This window comes from Filicampus tigris, chromosome 17, assembly GCF_054856515.1.
Source record: "Filicampus tigris isolate MCC_2025a chromosome 17, RoL_Ftig_1.0, whole genome shotgun sequence".
Taxonomy (NCBI): domain Eukaryota; kingdom Metazoa; phylum Chordata; class Actinopteri; order Syngnathiformes; family Syngnathidae; genus Filicampus; species Filicampus tigris.
Window position 1 is genome coordinate 2,995,808 of NC_141233.1, and position 21,413 is coordinate 3,017,220.

The window sequence follows — 21,413 nt, forward strand, 5'->3', positions numbered from 1 at the left end:
TTAAAGACAAACCATAGCATCTGCAATATCATTTAACAGGCCTAATCCATATGTAAAATCAATGGATAAATAGTACAATCAAATAGCTCCCGTTCCTTTGAAGACAATTAGCCCTTTTACGTCAGCTGCGCTAATGCTACGTTTGCTATTCCTGCGCCGGTCACTCGCTGGTGGTCAGTACACACAGGTGAGACGTTTTCCCTTAAATCCACTAGCACTGATAAACACAAAAATATAGAGCAATACTATAGTTGACAAAATTAGGTAATCTAGGTGTTGTTATACAATGACAGAGACAATTTATTACAAGCCAGGGAATATATATAGCCCACTCACACACGCTGATAGCTATATTATTTTGAAGCTGTAATTTTAAGGTAAACCTACTACATGATGTTGCTTTAACCACCCCCAGATTGACCTATACAATATTCTGTATAGCATCTCTGCCACAAATAGATCAAATGTTGAGTTCACATATTCACTGTCCTGAATTTAAATGCATTTATCAAACATAAATGTAAGTCTCGATAATACAGTGCTGCTTTAATTTCATGCCCAATGATTATTTTTGTATAGGCTACATGAAAAATAAATCACTCGTTGAATATGCAAAGCAAGTAGTAATTATTTTTCCCCGCTTCACACATCTTCACTCTATTCTGAGCTGTGTTGTGAATTCTTACTGCAACATAAATCTAAGCCACATTTGATTCCTGCTTTGAGACAAGGTAGCAATGGGCTTGAATGATAAAACTGCGTTGTCAAGGAAACAGGTTGTTCTGAAGACTGCAAATATGTCGCACTGGGATGCTACTATACAATATTCCGACCCGCAGCCTCAATACCCCTGAAATATTGAAGCTCTTCATTTCAATCCTTCAAAGTCACGCAGGTAATTGCCCAAGTAATATTTGCATTCATAATTCAGAGATGTTTAATAAGCAGTCTATCATCATCGAAATTATTGAAAGCATACACTGCAAATCACATTTGCAAAGGCAAATCATAGCTTTAGAAAAACCTTGAGGTGGCAGAGCGATGTATTCAAATGATGAATGGGGGGGGGGTGGACGCGACTGCTTGAGAATAGACACACTCGGGCACCCTTGAACATGGCTCCTGATGTAACCATGGATACCTCTATTTCATGGATGGAGTAATTTTAGCTGGAGTGGGATTTGAAGGATAGATATTCCTTTCTGCATTGCACATCATACACTATCAAATCTTAAACAGCTACACTGAAACACATAGATTCTAACAGTTTATGAACATTATACTGCAGTATGTTATTTATGATGATCACAAGACAAGGCAGCATGATGAGTTTGCTTGTACTCCCCATGTCAGCGTGGGTTTCTGTGGGTAGTCTGGGTCGCTGCCACATTTTAAAACATGCAAAATAGGTTAATTAAACACTCTAAATTGCCCAAGGTGTGAATGTGAGTGTGTTTGTCCCCGGCTCGGATGGACGGATGCCACAAGGGACTGTCAAGTATGGTGCAATGCACACTAACTTTTGAAAATACTCGGTGAGTTTAATCATGGTGCCAGGACTGATGTCAGATCATTAGTTGATAATTGATTTATTAAAAGAGCAGTGTTTTTTTATTTTGCATTTTACCAGGAAGAGACATGTAATCGATACAACATGACTGATGTAAGGGGCAGACTTGACATAGGTTAGCTGTGAAATTTAATGTCATTTTATTTTGCATTGATGCAGATAAGTAACAATAACACACACTGTAACACACATTTACACATCTTGTCATTCTTTTGTGCTTGTACAGAGGAACCTCTTAAATGGTAAATCTACCTCCAAATTATCTTGACAATAATATGTTCTCTGCGCATTCACTAGTGTAAACAAGACATTCTGATTAATATTGCATTTGTGGAATATGAGTTCATCAGTAAAATCCACCTGTTTTTGTCCATCTCAGGGGGCGGTCATTTTGCCACTTTCTTGCAACTGAAAATGACATCACAGTTGCTCGGTGGGAAACTGTGATGAAAATTTCACTCAACATGGGGCAAAATGGCCGCCCCCTGAAATGACTTTCAACTTTCACATACACAAAAATAAATTTCGCCAAGCCATACAAATACAGTATATAAAGCACTGTGTATATAGAGGACAAGGGACCGGGCCGGCCCATATAGTCAAAATATGTGTCAAAGGCTAGGTTCACACCGCAGGTCTTAATGCTCAATTCGGATTTTTTTTTTTAATCCGATTTTTTTGTGTAAGCGTTCATATTACATTATAAATGCGACCTCGGTCTTGTCTGCTGTATGAACACATGCGTCGCCAAAGTAACGCGCATGTGCAGAAGAAGAGATGACGTCACCCCCGAGTCCAGACGTTGTGTTTACGGAAGTAAATGTGGTCCAGCGTGTCTCGGCATTTATACAGTCAAATGATCACATAGGAGGTAGAAATAAATACAGTATTTGGGGAAAATCACGATGCGACGCTTTAACATCTGATTTCATGGAGACATCACTTACGATGACGTCACGTCAAAACCGTGCGTAAAAAATGATCCAATCTGAGCCTTGGCTGAACTACTACGATCGCCATAAATGTCCACTTTATGTTGCATGTTTCAAGTGGGAATACATTAAAGTAAAATATAAAGTCAATAGTGTTACTCAAAACAACTTTGCAGATTCGATCCCCCCTCTGCCAGCAGTCTCCCTCCACCTGCGTGCAGCACATTTTGGGCTGCGTATGACGTCAATGTCGGATAGATGCGACTTGGCCGTTCAGACCGCGAACGCATTGGAAAAAGATCGGATATGTATCCGATCTAGGACCACATACGAAAGCGACCCTGGAAAAAGTCGTAATTGAGCCGTTCAGACTGTCATAAAAAAAATCAGGTACAGGTCGCATATGGGCAAAAAAATCCGATCTGGGTCGCAACCTAGCCTAATTGACGCCCGTTACAAAATAAAAAAAAATAAAAAGGTTGCAACACACGACTGTCATTTTTTAACTATTTTCAATGGGTTTACAATGAGAAGAAGTAAAAAAAAGAGAGGAAGTTGGCTGGCAAATACTTATGCTAGGAGGACGGTCAAACATATAACAATTAGCAGACATCAGCAAAGAAACATGTCCAGGTTATAAGACTCGGTGTTCAGTCAGCATGGTTATCCCTTTCTCTTTTCCTGGAAAAGAACAGACCATTGAGATTTGTGAAAGTCACAGTCTCATCTTTTCCTTGTCAAATGTTCAGTCGTTCCACCCCAAATTCCAAATTAAACAGTCAAATTAGCTTTTGTCCCTCCAACCAGTATCGTGGCAGTCAAACACTAATTCATACCAAACTCAAATATTAAATCATTGCCTATCAATCAAATTTCTACTTTGGCACATTTTAAAGTACTGAAACTGAGCTGTGTGATGTTACAGGAAAACTATCTTATCATGTTCAGTGGTTCACAAACTTTTACACCAAGTAGACCCTACCATCTGAAAAAAATACTTAGCTCTCCCCCGTACCACTATCATAATTGAGTGCAGTAGGCCTAAATAATCATTAAAAATAGCAATATCACGAGGGGGGAGGGAAGAGGTAATTCCACGAATAACATTTTCCATTTTGAAAACACAATATTAGTTTAAATAATATGCTAAATAAAATATGTTCATGTTCATCAAATATCACATATTTATCACATGTGTAGAGAAAAAAAATCCTGGAGCTGTGCATGATAAGAAGGAAGTTAATCCAAAAATTAGCTGTTATGGATGCGGCATAAGCAAAATTATTCACTGATAAGCATTGTTGCTGCGAAATTAACTGGAGCAAACATTGACTTTAATATGTTTACCTACGTGTGTGTTCAATCTCAATAGCTTTTTTTTTTTTCAAATGTCGTGCTTGCGGTTTGGTCTAATTCCAGTAGATGGCAGTCATGTAACAATATGCATGCAAACGAGAGGTGCGGTTCTGGCAGAAGGACGGCTACAACTTGTATTGTAGGACATACTCTTGTCCTGCTTGCTCCTCTCTGCTAGCGGCTGTCAGGGTGTGTTTGTGGTGACGGATCCTAGTGCCAGCTGCTTCAAAACTTGCCAAACCCCGACCGACTGTCCAGCTAACAACTTGAGTGACGCTACCCACTACGGTAAGTCCTTGCGCATGTTATATAATTGTCAACCCATGTATAGCTGGGTAACGACAAGCTAAATTAAATGGTTTGTCCAATTCGACAGGCAAGGTTGTGTCCATAGTTAGCTGGCTAGCTTTGTGTTAGCGATACTGTATTAGCTAACTCAGGCAAATAACGCTGTTGTACGCTCGAGACTGAATTCAATCAGCACTGCTGAAACGGTGTGTACTTTTAAAATATTTTAATCACGAATCTGACGCGGTTTCCCCCGCAATTTATTCCATCCAACAGTGAAAAATAACACGTAGTGTTCATTTCCAAGCGTCAGGGAACAAATGATACCAATCAGGCAGTTCACTTCCTCTTCCTAATTGTACGGGTTGTGTAAAATTAGCTCACTGTTGTTAAGGCCTGAAGAACAGCAAAATACACTTTGTTGATCGTCGTTTAGCGTTCGGGGTGCGGCAGAGTTGTACCACCCAGGAAACATTTAATAGGATGGTGGGCGTGTCACTCAAAACTAAATATAAAACCATAATTTACATACAAATACATTATGTATCGTCAGTGGCAGTCAAAAAGTAAGCAAGGGCCCAATTTAACTAGGATTCTTTTTCCAGAATGTTTCTTTTCCCCAATAAATGTTTAAAGTTTGTATCTAAATACTTGTTGAAGGCTAATTTGGAAGTCAGAAACGGAGACTTGTGATTGAATTTCTTGCTTTGGAAGAATTACAAAAATTGAACCAATTGACATTTTCAAAAGGTTGCAAAATGGGTATGAAAAAGCTGCTACAGCATGGTCAAAAATTGGTTGTCCACTGTCCAGCATCAACGCAAAGAACATGCTTTGAAAGATATCTATGACAAGCCAAGAAGCAGTAGACCATCTACATATACCGGTGTACTGTATATGGAAATAGCGCTAGGGTCGAGGCACTGATCAGAGAAGATCATAGTCACCAGTAATCACTGATTTTCTCGGAATAAGCCATGGAAGTGCTGCAAAAATCATGAAACTGCAATGCAATGCAAAGGTTGTTGCCATGTAGGTTCCCAGACAACACACAGATGCACACAAGTAGGCCCCAAATTGAAGCTTGTTTGGAACTTCTTGAGTGTCAAAAAAGGTGATTTGATCTTTTCACAAGCGTATTGTGGCTGGGGATGAGACATAGGTTCATTACTTTAAACTCAAATTCAAAAGAACATCCATGGCACAAAGCAAGAAATTCAGTCACAGCATCCACGACGGGCATCCACCTATAATCACGTCATTTCCAAAATGGGTGACAGGAAGAGGACGGGACTAAACTAAACTTTTTTTGTTTTGTTTTTTTATACAAACCTTGAAATGAGTATTAAAACTCATATACAAAGCATGAAAATATCTGGGGGGAAAAATCATTAGTAGGTTAAATTAAATTGGGGTAATTACTTTTTGATGTCCCTCTTATTGTACTGGTGCTTGGAAACATCATTGTGAAAATTATTCTCTTTCTGACTAAATTATTACATGACATTTGAATTATGGAAGACATTTCTACCGTTTAACTTTGCCCTATCTGACACATTTAACCATACTTAAACACACAAAGCCACTGTCGTAAACTTTTCAAATTAGCAGCAGCTTAATAAAACATGCCTGTTTCACCCTAAACAACAATCAGAACATTACGAACATTTTTGTCATAATTACAATGGTTAATTACCTTAAACAAGAACAATGAATAGTGTAGTCATCTACACATCTGTCTTCAGTGACTATAATGGTGGTCATTCAGCGTGATCTTATGTCAAAATTTCAAAGCGAGTTAGTGCCTTAGGATGCGCCCCAGATGGAAGTATGCCATGAAATTAGAAAACACAGATAAACAAAACAACTCATCATTAAAGTGACACTTGGATGAGGTTAACATTGGCACTTATATAAAAGGTTTGCATGTAAAAATGACATAAATACTAAAATGCTCCCTTCAACAGACTCTGTAGTGATTTAAGGGCTTTTTTTGTGATTAGATTTAGCACAAAGTGCCCTGCCCCTTTTTGGGTCTGGGCTTGTTATTTTTTCGGTCTCAGTGGTCTACGTCACGATGGTAATATTGCTCGCTTTGTCAGTTCTGTTGTCTAAAGGCCCATATACACCAAACCGATGTCGGAGGTCGTTAAGCGTTGTTGCGTCTTTAAGCGCCGTCTGATTAGTGTAGTGGCCACCGTCGTAGTGTCGTAACCCGTCTGTAAGCATCTTGGGGGCGTTTACGTTTGTTGAATCGGTGTCGCCAGTCGTGACATTTGGTCACTCTGATTAGCTGTTAGCTAGCAAATCAGCGCGCGGAGCACCAACGTGAAGTGACAAAGGCGGAAAAACAGTGAGCACGCCTCCGCTGCCTTAATCTTACAAGTACAAGAGCGAGGGTTGACAATGTAAGTATTTCACAATACCGTGTCAAAAACGTGATGTTTACTTCGTGTGGGAGTTCATCGTGAGCGAATAATAGAGCCGAATGCATTGTTTACGTTGTTATAATCAGCCCCCGGCCAACATCTTTCTGGTTTGAGTTTTCTAACCATGATAAATGGTGACTACCGCCGCCGATAGTATGGAAGGGTATTACATCTTATGCATGCGCAGAAGGTACTTTAATGCTCAGCGTCGCTGTCTGTCTTTGAGGTGTGCTTTGCCTGCGTGACGTGCCCACAGTGGTCGGACACCACAGGGGATAAGCGTCTGTCACTGTTGGTGAATGTCGTTTTGGTGTATCAGGGCCTTAAAACGGCGACCGATCGCCACCAAAATGCAAATGCACATTACTACCCTTGTCCACTTCAACCTGTGAAAGTATAAAAGTGTTCTGCACAAAAGTTTGGATTTGTTGACATAAAACGTGGCGTCGTCATGATCACCTCCACAAAATCAAAACCGTGGCGATTAGGGATGCTCCCATTAATCGGGCAACGATAATGATTGGACGATTATTGTGAAAAATGACGTGATCGGCATATTCGATCAAAGCCTTTTTTTGCCGATCAAAGAATCCGATCACCCGTGGCTCATGCGGCGTGTGCTGTGTGTAGTTTGCGTCTTGTAATATATGCCATGAAAAGATACTTCGGGGGGGAGCATGGCCACAAGTTTCATCACAACCAGCTTAATCCCACATTTGAAGAACAAGCAATTGGAAGACTATGGTGAGTTTATGAGGCTCACTGCATTGAAGCAGCAGCAGCAACAATGAAACGGCAGCTAACACAGCCCATGCTGACCAACTCAAACCCATATCAGCGCGACAAGCAAAAGGCAACGCAAATAACCAGGAAAATTATTAAATTTACCGGACTTGATGACCAACCATTCTCTGTGGTGGAAGACACCGGATTTCGCCGTCTACTCACCCACTTCGAGCCTCGCTACGTACTATCGGGATGCAAATACTTCACAGACGTAGTGCCTGATCGAGCTCCACCAGAGTGTTTATTGTCGCATCGAAAGTTTCCTGAAATAAGGCCTATTATGCTGTTTATAAGGGAAGTCAACGCAAACATTTTTTTTTCAAGAATATGTTCTATGCAAGCGCACTAGTTGAAACAGGGCATTCTGATAAATATTGCGTTTGTGGAATTAACGTTAATCCACTCGTTTTTAGCCATCTCCGGGGGCAACGACCGATCACGGCTCCGATTCAAAACAGGTCAGCCGTAATTGGTCATTGTGAGCAGTTTTTATGTCATTTTCAGTCGACAGAAGACAAATGGCTGCCCCCTGAGATGGCTAAAAACGAGTGCATTTTGCTGCCTAACTCATATTCCACAAACACAATACTAATCAGAATGCCGTGTTTCAACTAGTGGGCCTGCTGGGAACATATTCTTGAAAAAAATGTTTGGGTTGACTTCCACTTTAAGTTTTACAAGTGTTTAATGGAGCTTGGATGTCAGTCCTGTGTCGTTGATTCTAACAGGGGAGTTTTTCGTTCGCGTACTGCTTTTAATGACAATGTTCGAACGAGGCATGTGTATTTCAAAATGTGTTATGCATGATGCGTTACTTTTTTTCTCATTGACAAATGCACAAGATAGTTTGTCTATGCACAAGACAAGAAACCAAGTTCCTGAGTCGTTTCAATTAAGAACTCATTGAATAGTTTATTCGAGTGAAGCCTGCATGTGACTATTTTTCCTACTTTGATTATATTCTGAACCATGCAATGTTTAGGTGGCATGTTATTTATTTGACTTTTTGCATAATTAAGTCTTTTGAGGCTGCGGATTATTTTGATCTGTTAAAAACTGTGTTCCTAAAAGCTGGTTTTTCAACTATCTTTGTGACTTGAGTAATTGTTGTATTGTACCAGCAACGGTTTTGTATTTCTTGTATGGCTGTTTTTTTCAGATAATATTGCATAATAGCAGTCACCATAAATAAATGTACAAATATACAGGTATTTCATGTGATCGGTATCGGCTGATCTCACTCATGCATGATCGGTATCGGTGTCATAAAACCTGATCGGAACATCCCTAGTGGCGATGCTACTCCACTTACACAGGCTGAAGCGGACAAGAGCATGAATGCGCACATGAACCCCGACTGCTTATATTTCGGACATTTAGCGACGCTAAACTCGTGTCAACTCTCAGGAGGCAGACGGCGACTGGCAACCAATCAGGCAAGCATGGATCTTTATTTCCCCACCCAACCTTCCCTCCCCGGCTAACAGTAGGATAACAGCATATCTAATAGCAACAACTAGCTTTAGGCCGTTAAAACAAAAGGCGTTAGTACAACAACATTAGCTCCTTACTGTCCGCGCAGCGTGTGGAGGTGATCATGAGCCTGCGTCTTCATGTCACGGGGTTGCCTCCCAAGCAGTCGCGTGCGTTGTCCGACACCGCTTGCAGCCGCGAGAGTGAAGCGGCGTCAGAGTGAGGTTAAGACCTCATCGAACACAGGGGGGTGTCTTGAACGTGCGCATTCGACTCCACAGCCGAGTGTGGCCGCATTGGAAGGCACCATTTCGGCTGTTACGTTCCAAATTGGACGGCGTGTTGTCGGTTGAAAAAAAACTGTGGCCATTTCTCATCCAAATAAATGTGCACGTCCACTCATTCCCACTTCAGTCTCTGTAAATATCCTGACTGGTGTTAAATGTCTCGTCCGTCCTAACTGTGATCAGCAAAGAAGCAGTGTTTTTTTTTTTTTAAGCAAAGAAGTAATGAAAGTACAATGATTTCCAATGGAGAGTTTGTAATCGGTTCCTCCAGTGACTCCGACCGAACAAGGATAGAACGGTAGGGGACGCAGCCATTTCTCCTCATTAACAAGAAGCTTTATTCATGGAGTCACTTATTTCCTAATTCCTCCCAAATGTATTAATAAAATAGAAAATGACAACTCTTTTCATTTTCCTGATCAAAAAAATATATAAAATGAACGTGTTAGTGAAAACATGGACATCCCGGCCCCACCATCACTTTAACTATATACTATACTATATACTATAAATTTTCTGTCTTCAAGGAAAGTATTGTGGTGACTATCATCAGTGGTGTGGATAGCAACCGCTATTGACGAGCTGCCACTGCTTTATAGAATACAATCAGAATCTTTGTCATTGTACAATTTACAACAAAATTGGTTCCAAATCACCTAATATCTTTGGAAACACCAAACTGGTCACAATGACACCAACACAATTACTGTTTTTGACTGAAACCAGATACTGTTGAATCCAGACCCGTGTAAAATTTGTGGTGTATTAATTTTTGCATAATTTGTGTACCATTTGATATTCACAGCTGACTGAAGATGTCATTTGCCAGAAAGTTCATCGGTGGCTTAATCAATGTCATCGGGTGAGATACTACAAAATGAGCCATCCAATACCAAAACATCTACTTTGTCTTTTAAATTTGTCAATTTAATTGTACTTTTGCAGCAACATCGACCCGGCCCAGTTCATTCCTTCCGAACCTGTGAGTGACAGGCCTTTCCTATTTACCCCAATGTGTGGATCACTGCACTATTAACTCAGACTAATCACAATGTTTGTCATGTCTTCAAAGCCTGCACCTCGCAGACCTATTGCATATGCAGAGCAGCATGAGAGCGATGAAGAGAAACAGTTCCGCAGAGTCTTCCAGCAGCTCGCTGGAGATGTGAGTGTACAACACCCCGTCCCCCAACTCATCTGTCTGTCAGTTTACTTGCCTGTATTCATGGTTTAAAGTGTTAATCACATCAAAACAATTACATGTATAGGTGTGCGAGAGGCCATGGGTTCTGCATAAAAAACTGTGGATAGGTGACTAGTGAACCACAAATGGGGCAAATGAAATTGTCCACTTTCAATATCGTTAGCATATACAGATGTCTTTCTATATGGTGACATGCCTAGACAAGATTTATTGCCCAATTTGGTTTTGTGAGTGTTGAGCACATACATGACTTTTCTATCTTCTGACCCTGTTGGTTGTTCTAATTTCATTATTTGCAAACTCCTCTTTTCTTGGTCCTCTGTTCACTCCCCCCAGAGATTACATTTCAGTCGTTGAGGGGAAATTACGGTGGACCTCCGCTATTCGTGGAGGATAAGGATTGGGCCAACCCGCAATGATGGCCTATGCAATATGCATATTGCAAAGATAGGAAATAATTTTCTCATGGAATTGTATGCTTTTATCTGAATTTGACCAGTCAGAAAATCAAATTAACATGGATTCGCCCCGATTAATCGATTCGATTAATCGAAAATCGAGTTGATTAAATTCATCTGGAAAATTATGCTTTGAAACGTTTTTTCATTGCAGATGCATAGCACATTTCGAATGTGTAGATCAAATTATGGTTTTGCGCCAAACATCGTTGCGTATTGGGCTTGTGGATGGCTGTAGAACCACACTAGTGCACAGAGACAAGCATGGTAGCAATTTTTTAAAAATCGAAAATCGAATCGAATCAGGTCTTGAGTGAATTGTTACATCCCTAGTGATTAGATATAATGTGTCACAAGCTGAGCTGCTCGACATATTCCTACCCCTTTGTGATGTCACTAAATTCATTTTAGAAATCCATCCATCCATTGTGCGAGATTTACATAATTAAATTGTGTGTAGTGACCATCCAAAATGACAACTACTAGCACTATTTACCGTATTTTCCGGACTGGAAGTCCGGTTTTTTTTCATAGTTTGGCCAGGGATGCGACTTATACTCTGGAGCGACTTATGTGTGAAATTATTAACACATTATTATTGTCATGGCTTGTTAGTGCTGACTTGTATTTATGATGTTTTGTCTCCCTCTCGCCTGCAGAGGGAGGTAAAACATCATAAATACAAGCCAGCACTAACAAGCCATGACAATTACTTCTATATCATTTCACATGTTATTGTAACCCACATAAAGAAACATAAGATACATCCTAAAAGCTATTAAAATGCATGAATAATTTAAAGTCTAATGTTTTGTTAAATGAGTAATTAGAATGGTATGATAAAAAGACAATTTGACTGTTAAGGCCTTGCTAGTCGAGGAAGCCAGCTTATCCAAATAGCTAAACATTCACAAACAAACTCCACTGACTCCAGGTGTGCAGCGAAGTTGCCTGTTTATATTGTGAAACTGCACAAGAAACAGAAAATACTATCAATCTATGCATTACATACACATGTATTTTCATAGACATGAACAAGATGAGCATTTGATAACGATTAGGGATCCCGATTATAGCATTAGCGATAGCGAACCGTTTTGGTGAGTTTAAAGTTATCTTACAGTAACTTTCTTGTATGCTACATGTGTGAATGTTAGCTAAATGTTACCATCGTAGCTCGGTGGAAACGTGTACTCGGCGCACAATTTCCTCCCAAAATTTGTACTTGTACTCCGGAGCGACTTATAGTCCGGAAAATACGGTACTTTTGATAGTGCTTCCCCATATAGGATCATGGAGGCGAGAGGAGAAACCATAATTGAGGAACCACTATGTCCTTTTTGAAGCTCACTAGAGATGTATATCAGCTGGATTCCAAGTGGTGCAGGACTTCAGATATATTTTCATTTTCATGTAATTTATTACACTCAGTATAATCCCTCAAGGGGGATTCAGCTCACACTCAGCGGTACTTTTGTTTTTTATGTGAACAAAATATTGTTCATTTTTTGATACCATTTTTTGTTCCTAATTCATTCAACGTTGTTTAATGTAAAATGGTTAAAAATTAGATTGCATGGCTACAACCTTTAAGCACTTTTAAAAATTTTCACAGGACATGGAAGTGAGTCCAGCTGAACTCATGAACATCCTAAACAAAATCATTGGAAAACGTAAGTTATTTTGTGATACAGTCTTTACACCTCTTTTACAGATAGATACGTGGATATGTGTTACTGTCTGCTGCCTTTTGTGGTTTCTTTGGAGTCTGATTTGACTCAGACCTTAATCCTTCCCCGGACAGTGGTCACTACAGTGGACAGCTATTCAAATGTTGATTTCTCCTATGTGAAATAATTTTATCAATCCGTAAAAATCCTTTTATCATAATTTGTGCGTGCATAATATAGCACTGTATTTGATATTGCAGAAGAAAAAAAAGTGTGTGTGTTTCAGATGGAGATCTGAAGACAGATGGTTTCACTATTGAGTCTTGCAGAAGCATGGTGGCAGTCATGGATGTATCCTTTCTATCTTTAGAGGGCTTTGTCTTTTGTGTTGCATAGGTGGCACAATGAGAAACACATTACTGAAGTGCATAATTCAAAACAGGCACAATTAGCCAGTTTGATATGCATAAACGAAGCACGTTCAACTAAGTGTGGTGTGAACTGGGTGTGCATGCTGAGTAAGGTCGACTGAATTACACCTTAGGCAAATATGACAGGACGTGTTTGCCTGTGCTTGATGAACGTTGTGGACCTTAATGATGTTCCAGAGTGACAGTACTGGAAAACTTGGCTTCCATGAATTCAAATACCTCTGGAATAACATAAAGAAATGGCAGGCAAGTATGGCAGATTTGATGCATTTGTTCTACATGGGTGTTTCCTTTCTATGCTGTTGCATTCCTGTGGTCGGTGTTCATCGTCAGCAATGAGTCAGGGAGAAAACGACTGTTGTTAGTATTGTGCAACAATGGCAACGCAGCCAAGTATTTTTGCAATTGCAAAAGTGGTCAAGTAACATTCCATTCCCCTCGATAATAAACTTTTTGAAATACCGATAGGTAAAATGTTGTACTTTATTAATGCCATAAGGGAAATAAACACCAAAACAACTAAGGCACATAAAAATGTCATGTCATGTCATCTTCCAAACCGCTTATCCTATATAGGGTCGCGGGGAGTTGCTGGAGCCTATCCCAGCTGTCAATGGGCGAAGGCAGACCACACCCCGAACTGGTCGCCAGCCAGTCGCAGGGCACACATAGACACTGTCACTGAGCGGGAATCGATCCCACGCTGCCCGCACACAACTCAGGCGTGTGTACCACTACACTATCAGCGGACCCGGCACATAAAAATGAATGATTTATTTTAAGTCCTAAAATAAATTGTATCAGGTAAACTAAGTTTTTTGGGGGGTCTATTGCATAAAATTGCATCCTGATTCCTGACATTCTGAAACAATTTGGAAATGGGATGCACTTCCTAAAAGGCCTCGAATTTCTATTGTTTACAAAGTTGTTATTTTTTTCAGCACATTATGACTACAATCCTTTTCAGTTTTATCTTGTCAAGTTTCCTTACATAAATACTGTGACAATTCATATGCTTCCAAATTTGAATGCATGTTTGAAAAATCGATTTTCTTTTTAGGGTATATACAAGTCCTATGATGCAGATGGCTCAGGTGTTATTGGGGCTGCTGAATTGCCGAATGCTTTCAGAGCTGCTGGTGAGTTTGTTTTTTTTTTGTTTTTTTTTTGTCTGACATTTTGTTGTTTAAATATTGCTGAAAATGTCCTTTATGCATCTTGAAACAATGCACATTTTTTAATCTACTATTCCTTCTTCAGCTTTTATGTGTGATCGTTTACAAAAAACATTTTAAAACAGTACTTATAGTGACCCATATTGCTATTATTTAGGGAAATTAAAGATACTGTACTGTACATTTGTAACAGTGGAGATTCCTGCACTGTCCATGCAACACCTCCTCTAAAGCCTAGTTGGAAGTCGCGTGCGCTGACTGCGGAGCTAAAAGGCCATGCTGCTAATTCAGCAGGCAGCATTCTCTTTTGAACACTCTGAGGAGTGAGATTTCTTACTAACATGCACTCATGCAGCATTAAGTTTGCCTTCTTTAGAGAAGAGGGGTCAAACCTATTTTTGTCACAGACCAGATTGGAGTTATGGTTTCCCTCGGAAAGCCATTATGACTGTGAACTCATATAAATTATGAACGCCTTATATTAACACATACACAACAAATTGATGAGATAACTAGCTTTGAAATCAGAAGTGTGTCACAACATTTGTTTTCAATGTTCAATTTATTTTAAAAGGGGTAATTGGTGTAACACAAATGTTTGCTATATCGCCATGTTAAAGGATAACAACAACTAAGACAGAAGACAATTTGTAATTGTAGTATTTTAGCAAGAAACATGAAGTTGACGCTCATGATTTGCGTTCCCGGTAGGGCTGAACGATTTTAGGAAAAAATTGTATTGCGATTTTTTTTTTTTTCTGACTGATATTGCGATTTCGGTTTAATTTGCGATTTTCTTGAAATCAAGCTTCAGTTCAATAGTCACAATATACAGTAACATTTACAAACATGACACAAAATGCCATTATACCACCAAAAACATTAAAAGCTATTACTCTAATAATGCAAGGACACTAACGAGGTTTGATGAGGGAGGCAGTCCTTTTTCAAGTTTTTAAAAATGGTTCAAGTATTACTGTACTACTTGCCGTCAAGTATAAATATGTATTTATGTGCAATTGTGTGTATAAAAAATATTTTTTTTAACCCAAAAATGTTTCACATTTTGTGCTAATGTACATGTTCTTTGTACATAAGTCAATATTTTTCCCATATTTTTGCTAGAGCCTTAACTGCTTCAAACAGAGACTGAGGGCTTAGCGGTATGGCTTGAAATACATATCATGGTATTATTTGAATCTTTTGGTCCTAACAGTAATCGTGAGTGTAAAAATCACTACGAGAATATTTGGGATTCGGTTATTTATGGACTCGGTGGATTCAGTGGGGGGCAGGAGGATGATGGCTAAGCTGTCATCAATGCTGGACAACCCGGCCCACCCCCTCCAGGGCACTCTAACAGCACTCCACAGCTCCTTCGGTGATAGACTGTTACACCGTCGCTGTGCAAAGGAGAGATTCCGCCGCTCCTTCTTGCTTGCCGATTTCAGACTGTTTAACACGAACATTGTGTAGTCTCTACAAACTGGCGGACATTAGTGCAATTGTGCAGTCCTGCACCTGGGCTTGTATTATGCAATACTCAACATACCCCACTACTGTATTTTTATCCAATGCTGTACTTTATATTTCATTGCAGCACTGTTACTTATTTTTCCTCTGTACTATGGACAGGCTATAGGAGTGTTTCTTCATACTGTATATGTAGATGTATGTAAGTATGTATATACATGGATATAAGTGCATATACATAGATACTGCGTATATTTACATAGGTTTGTTTCCAAATGTTTGCTGCTAATGTTGTGCATTAACGGCGACATTATGCCGCCGTCTCTGTGTGACCCATATCTTTGCTGCTGTAACATCGAACATTTCTCCACTGCTGCTTCTTCTTTATGCCGTTGCCGCATTCCGGCCAGTGTTAGAGCGTGTGATAAATTGCAAATGTAGCCCTCGCCTTAATTTTTGTCAAGATATGTACTTATTGTAATACAACATTTCTGTTCATAACTGCTGGATCTCCAGCTTCAGGCTTCAAAACGTCTACTGTACACCTGAGCACTTATTTTGCTATTCTCGACTCTGCATTTCACTTTAGCGATTAGCACACTTAGCGACCCCTCGTTCGCCTCCGCGGTTAAAACGCTACTTGTTAGTGGGGTCGTTTATTTGTCACAACGGAGTAGATGATGCGCAGCACGCAACTCGTTGCTGCTTTGTACGGACTTACATATAGTATAAATAAAGACCGTGCTGCTATAGGGCAAGCTAGCTTAGCATTCAAGCAGCCACAAACGAAATGAATTCCGGGAGTACGGGCGACAGCATGTAGTAGGACAACACTTTTTTTAAACCAGTTTGGCACTGGACATGCCCACAGTAGCATGCCACTAATGGTGAGCGAGGGGGATAAGTGCCCTTTAAAGAAACCGCGTCTTTGGCGATCTCGAAATTCCGTTGTCTGAGATCGCGATTTCAGTCCCAAAACGATAAATCATTCAGCACTAGTTCGCGGGCCACAGAAAATTATGTGACGGGCCAGATCTGCCCCCCGGGCCTTGAGTTTGACACCTGTACTTTACACTCAAGACCCCATAAACCTGATTCTCAATCCGTGTCACAGCACCGCTGTAATGGCCATTTTTGCTCCAAAGTTACTCGGGCCTCAAAGCTGTCTTGGAAGTCGAAAAGCCCGTGATGCTAATCCATTGGCCAGCGCCCTCTTTTGAAGTCTCCGAGGAGTGAGGTTTTTTACTAACCTGAACTCACACAGCGTAAAATGGCATCTGTTACACACCTACTTCCATCGCTTATTAAATAACACGAAAGTAATGGAACAATTTGAACAGAACGTTTTCCATCAAGTGTTTCTCATCACTGCAGAAACACAACAGTAGTCTTTCAATTGTGTATATTCAAATTATTGGCAATGTTAAATCAGTATTTTTAATTAAGATCATCATACTAAATATTTGAAGTCAAGACAATTCACAGATCACTACTGTATCTCTATCTACGGTGCCTTGAAAAAGTATTCACCCCCCTAGACTTTTTTTGTGTTTTGTTGCCTCACAGCCTGGAATTAAAATGGATTGTTTGAGGGTTTGCATCATTTAATTTACAGAACATGCCCACAACTTTGAAGACGTGATACATTTTTTATTGTGAAGCAAACAACAAATAGGACAAAATAACAGAAAACATCATTGTGCATAAGTATTCACCCCCCCAATGTCAGTACTTTGTAGAGCCACCTTTTGCGGCAATCACAGCTGCAAGTCGTTTTTGAGAAGTCTCTACGCGTTTACCGCATCTTGCCACTGGGATTTTTGCCCATTCTTCAAGGGAAACTGCTCCAGCTCCTTGAGGTTTGATGATTTTCACTGGTGAACAGAATTCTTTAAGTCTGACCACAGATTCTCAATTGGATTGAGGTCAGGACATTGACTAGGGCAGTCCAAAACATTTATATGTTTCCTATTAAGCCACTCAAGTGTTTCTTTAGCAGTATGCTTGGGATCATTATCCTGCTGGAAGGTGAACCTCCGTCCTAGTCTCAAAACAGTGACAGACCGATACAGGTTTTGCTCAAGAATATCCCCGTGTTTAGCACCATCCATCTTTCCCTTGACTCGGTCCACTTTCCCAGTCCCTGCTGCTGAAAAACATCCCCATAGCATGATGCTGCCACCACCATGTTTCACTGTGGGGATGGTGTTCTTGAGGTGATGAAATGTGTTGGGTGTGCACCAGACATAGCATTTTCCATAATGGCCAAAAAGTTCAATTTTAGTCTCATCTGACCAGAGCACCTTCCTCCATACATTTTGAGAGTCTCCCATTTGCCTTGTGCAAAGTCAAAACGTGCCTTTTTATTTTCAGATGAAAGTAAAGGCTTTCTTTTGGCCACCCTTCCATCAAGCCCAGGTCTGTGGAGGGTACGGCTGATTGTGGCCCTATAGACAGATATTCCAGCCTGTGCTGTGGAACTCTGCAGCTCCTCCGGGGTTACCTTTGGTCTCTGGGTTACTTCTCCGATTAATGCCCTCCTTGCCTGGTCTGTGAGTTTTGGTGGGTGGCCCTCTCTTGGCAGGTTTGTTATGGTGCCATGTTGTTTGCATTTGATGATGATGGCTTTGATGGTACTCCTGGGGAGTCATCAAAGATTTGGATATTTTTCATAACCCAACCCGGACTTGTACTTCTCAACAACTTTGTCTCTGACTTGTTTGGGGAGTTCTTGGGTCTTCATAGTGGCGTTTGGTTAGCGGTGCCTCTTCATTTGGTGTTGCAGCCTCTGGGGCCTTTCAGAAGAGGTGTATATATACTGACAGATCATGTGACACTTAAGATTGCACATTAGTGGACTTTGTTTCATTTACATGACTTCTGAAGGTAATTGGTTGAACCAGAGCATTTCAGGGGCTTCATAACAAAGGGGGTCAATAAATATGCACATGGCAATTTTCAGTTTTTTATTTTCTATATATATCTATATCTATATATATCTATATATATCTATATCTATATATATATATCTATATATATATCTATATCTATATATATCTATATATATCTATATCTATATATATATATCTATATATATATATATATATCAGTTAAATTAGAGGTTGTAATGTAACATATTAGGTAAATGGCCAAGGGGGGTGAGTACTTTTTCAAGGCACTGTAGCTATTTTGGACAGATTCGAACCTTCTTCCACATCTGGCAGAATAAGGCTCCAAGGCCGTGTCTCTATCTTTCTGGCATAATAGTTCAATTGAGAATATGCAGTCTTATGGTTCTTACTGGTAGTATAAAATTGCGAGCATTAAAGATGAAAGACCAATGAAAATTCCACCAGAACTTTTCACCATTCATTGTTCCCAGTATTATCTTTTGTTGAACATGTTCATACTGAGTCTATGAGCAGAGATTGTAGTGAATGTTTGTCAAATTAGCTGGTCTGTGTAAATGTCATTGTTATCAGAATAACCCAAATGGATTTGTAGCATTTTGGGAGAAAAGCATGACATTTATTTTATTAAAAGCATTTAATTTTCTAACTTGGTTCTAATGCTACTGCATTATGATACTTTTGGGGGTAATGGAAAGGCATGCATGTCTTTAGATTAGATTCCATGGAATGTTTCATTCTACCTGCATTACTCATGTATCTCTGGTACAATGAATAATAAAAATACAATACTAAAAAATAAGAGTTTCATTTGATGGATTTAATATGGGCTGTTAAATTTGTCTTCTCCAGGCTTTCCTCTGAGTGAGCAGCTGTTCCAGATGATAATTCGCAGGTATAGCGACGAAAGCGGCAACATGGATTTTGACAACTACATTGGCTGTCTCGTAAGGCTGGACGCCATGTGCCGTAAGTTATAAAATGAGCCTGCTCTGCAATGGGTTTACATTCTGATGTTGAGGCGCTCGGACATTAGTGACGCGATTGCTCTTTTTCAGGTGCCTTTAAAACGCTGGATAAGGACAACAATGGGACTATCAAAGTCAATGTTCAGGAGGTAATCACATCTCACCTTTGTATGACATCAATAGAAGAGAGCAGCCCAATCTATTATCTTCTCTGTGCTTGTGTCTTTTCAGTGGCTTCAATTGACCATGTATTCTTGAGCCCAGAGGGATACTCCTACTTGAACCCACTTTGTTTAGATGTTCTCTCTCTCGCTCTCTCTATATATATATATATATATATTTCTTCACCTTCCAACAACTACCTATTTTATTCATCCCACTCACTGTCTGCAGATGTTATTTTCAAAGTAATGCCTGCTCACGAAACACTTAAGGATTGTTGACTGTGCCATATTACTTGTAAGGCAGAAATTATGCTGCATCAACCCAGGGAAGCACAAACATTCACTGACAATGTTCACACCGCTGAAGAGAAAGCATTTAGCCAGCGTGATTAATTGCATGCTGAGCTTAAGTCATTTGCTTTTGAGCTGCACTCGAGCCCAAATGAAATGTGAAGAGCTGTCTCCAAATTATAGACCACATAAAATGTGAAATAGTTGGGCTGAATCAAATACATTTCACTTAACAAAAAACATTTCGCGGTTAAATTGTGTAAAGCCAGGATCAACTTTAGAATTAATTGCCATATTTTTTTTTAAATTATTTTATTTTTTTTGTCACAATTTAGTTTTGCATTACATCCAAAAAAAAAAAAAAAGTGTGTACCGGTACATGTTAGCCTGCAAATGCTGGTTCTAATGAAAAACTACATAATCAAACATGAATTGTACATCAAGCAATGGACATCTGTTATATCTACTGTCCTCTCCTTATAGCAAGCGTTAACATACAGAGACAATGTTTTGTTTGGACAGGCTGATCTCTATTATGGCATTTTACATTAAGTATTAGTGTCACATGCCCACGTTACTGTCTTTTTACGTTTACTATTTGTTACAACTTTGCATTCTATGGCTATGCCTGAACCAGCATAATGTGTGAATGAATAAACAATCTAGATGTGTATGCTACTAATGCATGCAGCCAATAATTGAGGTGCCTTTTTCAAAGTTTTTGTCATTGTAGTTCCACTTTAACTGCTCGTTGAAATAGACACGTGTGCTGTATTTCAAATAAAGGAGGTGTATTCAATGTGTTTTGATTTGAATTGAAGAACACTGGTTGATGGCCAACTTTATGAATGACCAACATTTAAGTGATTGAGACGTGCCTTTTCATCACCGCTGGTAGTTTAAAACCAACAAACAATATTAATTCTTATACGTTATAATATAACGTCTTTCTTCAATGTTAAAAAATGCTTATATAAACAATATAACACTTATATTGTTAAAATAAGCTTTATCACAATTTCAGATGGTGGTGTGCCGCGGGCTTTTTTAAAATTAAATAAATGTGCCTTGACTCCAAAAAGTTTGAAAAACACTTACAACGTCTTGAATAGGAATTAAATAAACACCAAGAAAAAAGTATTTTATGTTTCATATTGATACTTAGTGTGAAACATGGGCCTGTTTGGATAAACATGCGTCACTAATTCGCTTGTCTCTAAACAAAGACTATTAGCTACCTGCTGCTGCTGCTGCTGCCACCGCTACCTACTGGTATGGAAGAGTACTACAATGTAGTAACTACACGATTATGGCTGCCAGGCGCTAGACCGCACAGGCACACAAATTAGATAATTTCCCACAATTTCCCACGGCACACTTGACAATATCTCGCACACCAGTGTGCCGCGGCACAGAGTTTGTAAAACACTGCTAATGGATGGATGAAATAATACAATTCTCTCTCTCTGTGTCTCTCTCTCTGTCTCTCTCTGTGTCTCTCGCTGTGTCTCTCTCTCCTTTCTAGCTCTCTCTCGCGGAAGTATTTTTC

The 21,413-nt window shown here is 39.6% G+C and overlaps 1 protein-coding gene across 3 annotated transcripts; it reads left to right on the forward strand.

Moving 5' to 3' along the window:
* The first annotated feature begins 167 nt into the window (after positions 1 to 167).
* capns1a (calpain, small subunit 1 a) lies at positions 168 to 20,663 on the forward strand. Of its 3 annotated transcripts, none has more exons than XM_086057191.1 (12): positions 168 to 187; positions 4,037 to 4,146; positions 9,927 to 9,983; positions 10,067 to 10,103; positions 10,194 to 10,286; positions 12,399 to 12,456; positions 12,740 to 12,804; positions 13,062 to 13,130; positions 13,945 to 14,023; positions 19,294 to 19,410; positions 19,500 to 19,558; positions 19,641 to 20,663. In XM_086057191.1, exons 3-12 carry the CDS (start codon positions 9,937 to 9,939, stop codon positions 19,665 to 19,667), a joined length of 651 nt encoding a protein of 216 aa, XP_085913317.1. In that variant the 5' UTR covers positions 168 to 187; positions 4,037 to 4,146; positions 9,927 to 9,936; the 3' UTR covers positions 19,668 to 20,663. The 3 variants fall into 3 exon arrangements, with proteins under 3 accessions (XP_085913317.1, XP_085913316.1, XP_085913315.1); XM_086057190.1 differs by lacking the exon at positions 168 to 187 and adding an exon at positions 2,350 to 2,441; XM_086057189.1 differs by lacking the exon at positions 168 to 187 and adding an exon at positions 2,387 to 2,537.
* Positions 20,664 to 21,413: the final 750 nt, after the last annotated feature.

Bases quoted from the DNA above. Each gene is read 5' to 3' on its own strand.
- capns1a (XM_086057191.1), top strand. From the start codon at position 9,937: ATGTCATTTGCCAGAAAGTTCATCGGTGGCTTAATCAATGTCATCGG. The intron at 10,104-10,193 runs GTGAGTGACAGG...ATGTCTTCAAAG, and splicing joins AGTTCATTCCTTCCGAACCT to CCTGCACCTCGCAGACCTAT. The intron at 12,457-12,739 runs GTAAGTTATTTT...TGTGTGTTTCAG, and splicing joins AAACAAAATCATTGGAAAAC to ATGGAGATCTGAAGACAGAT.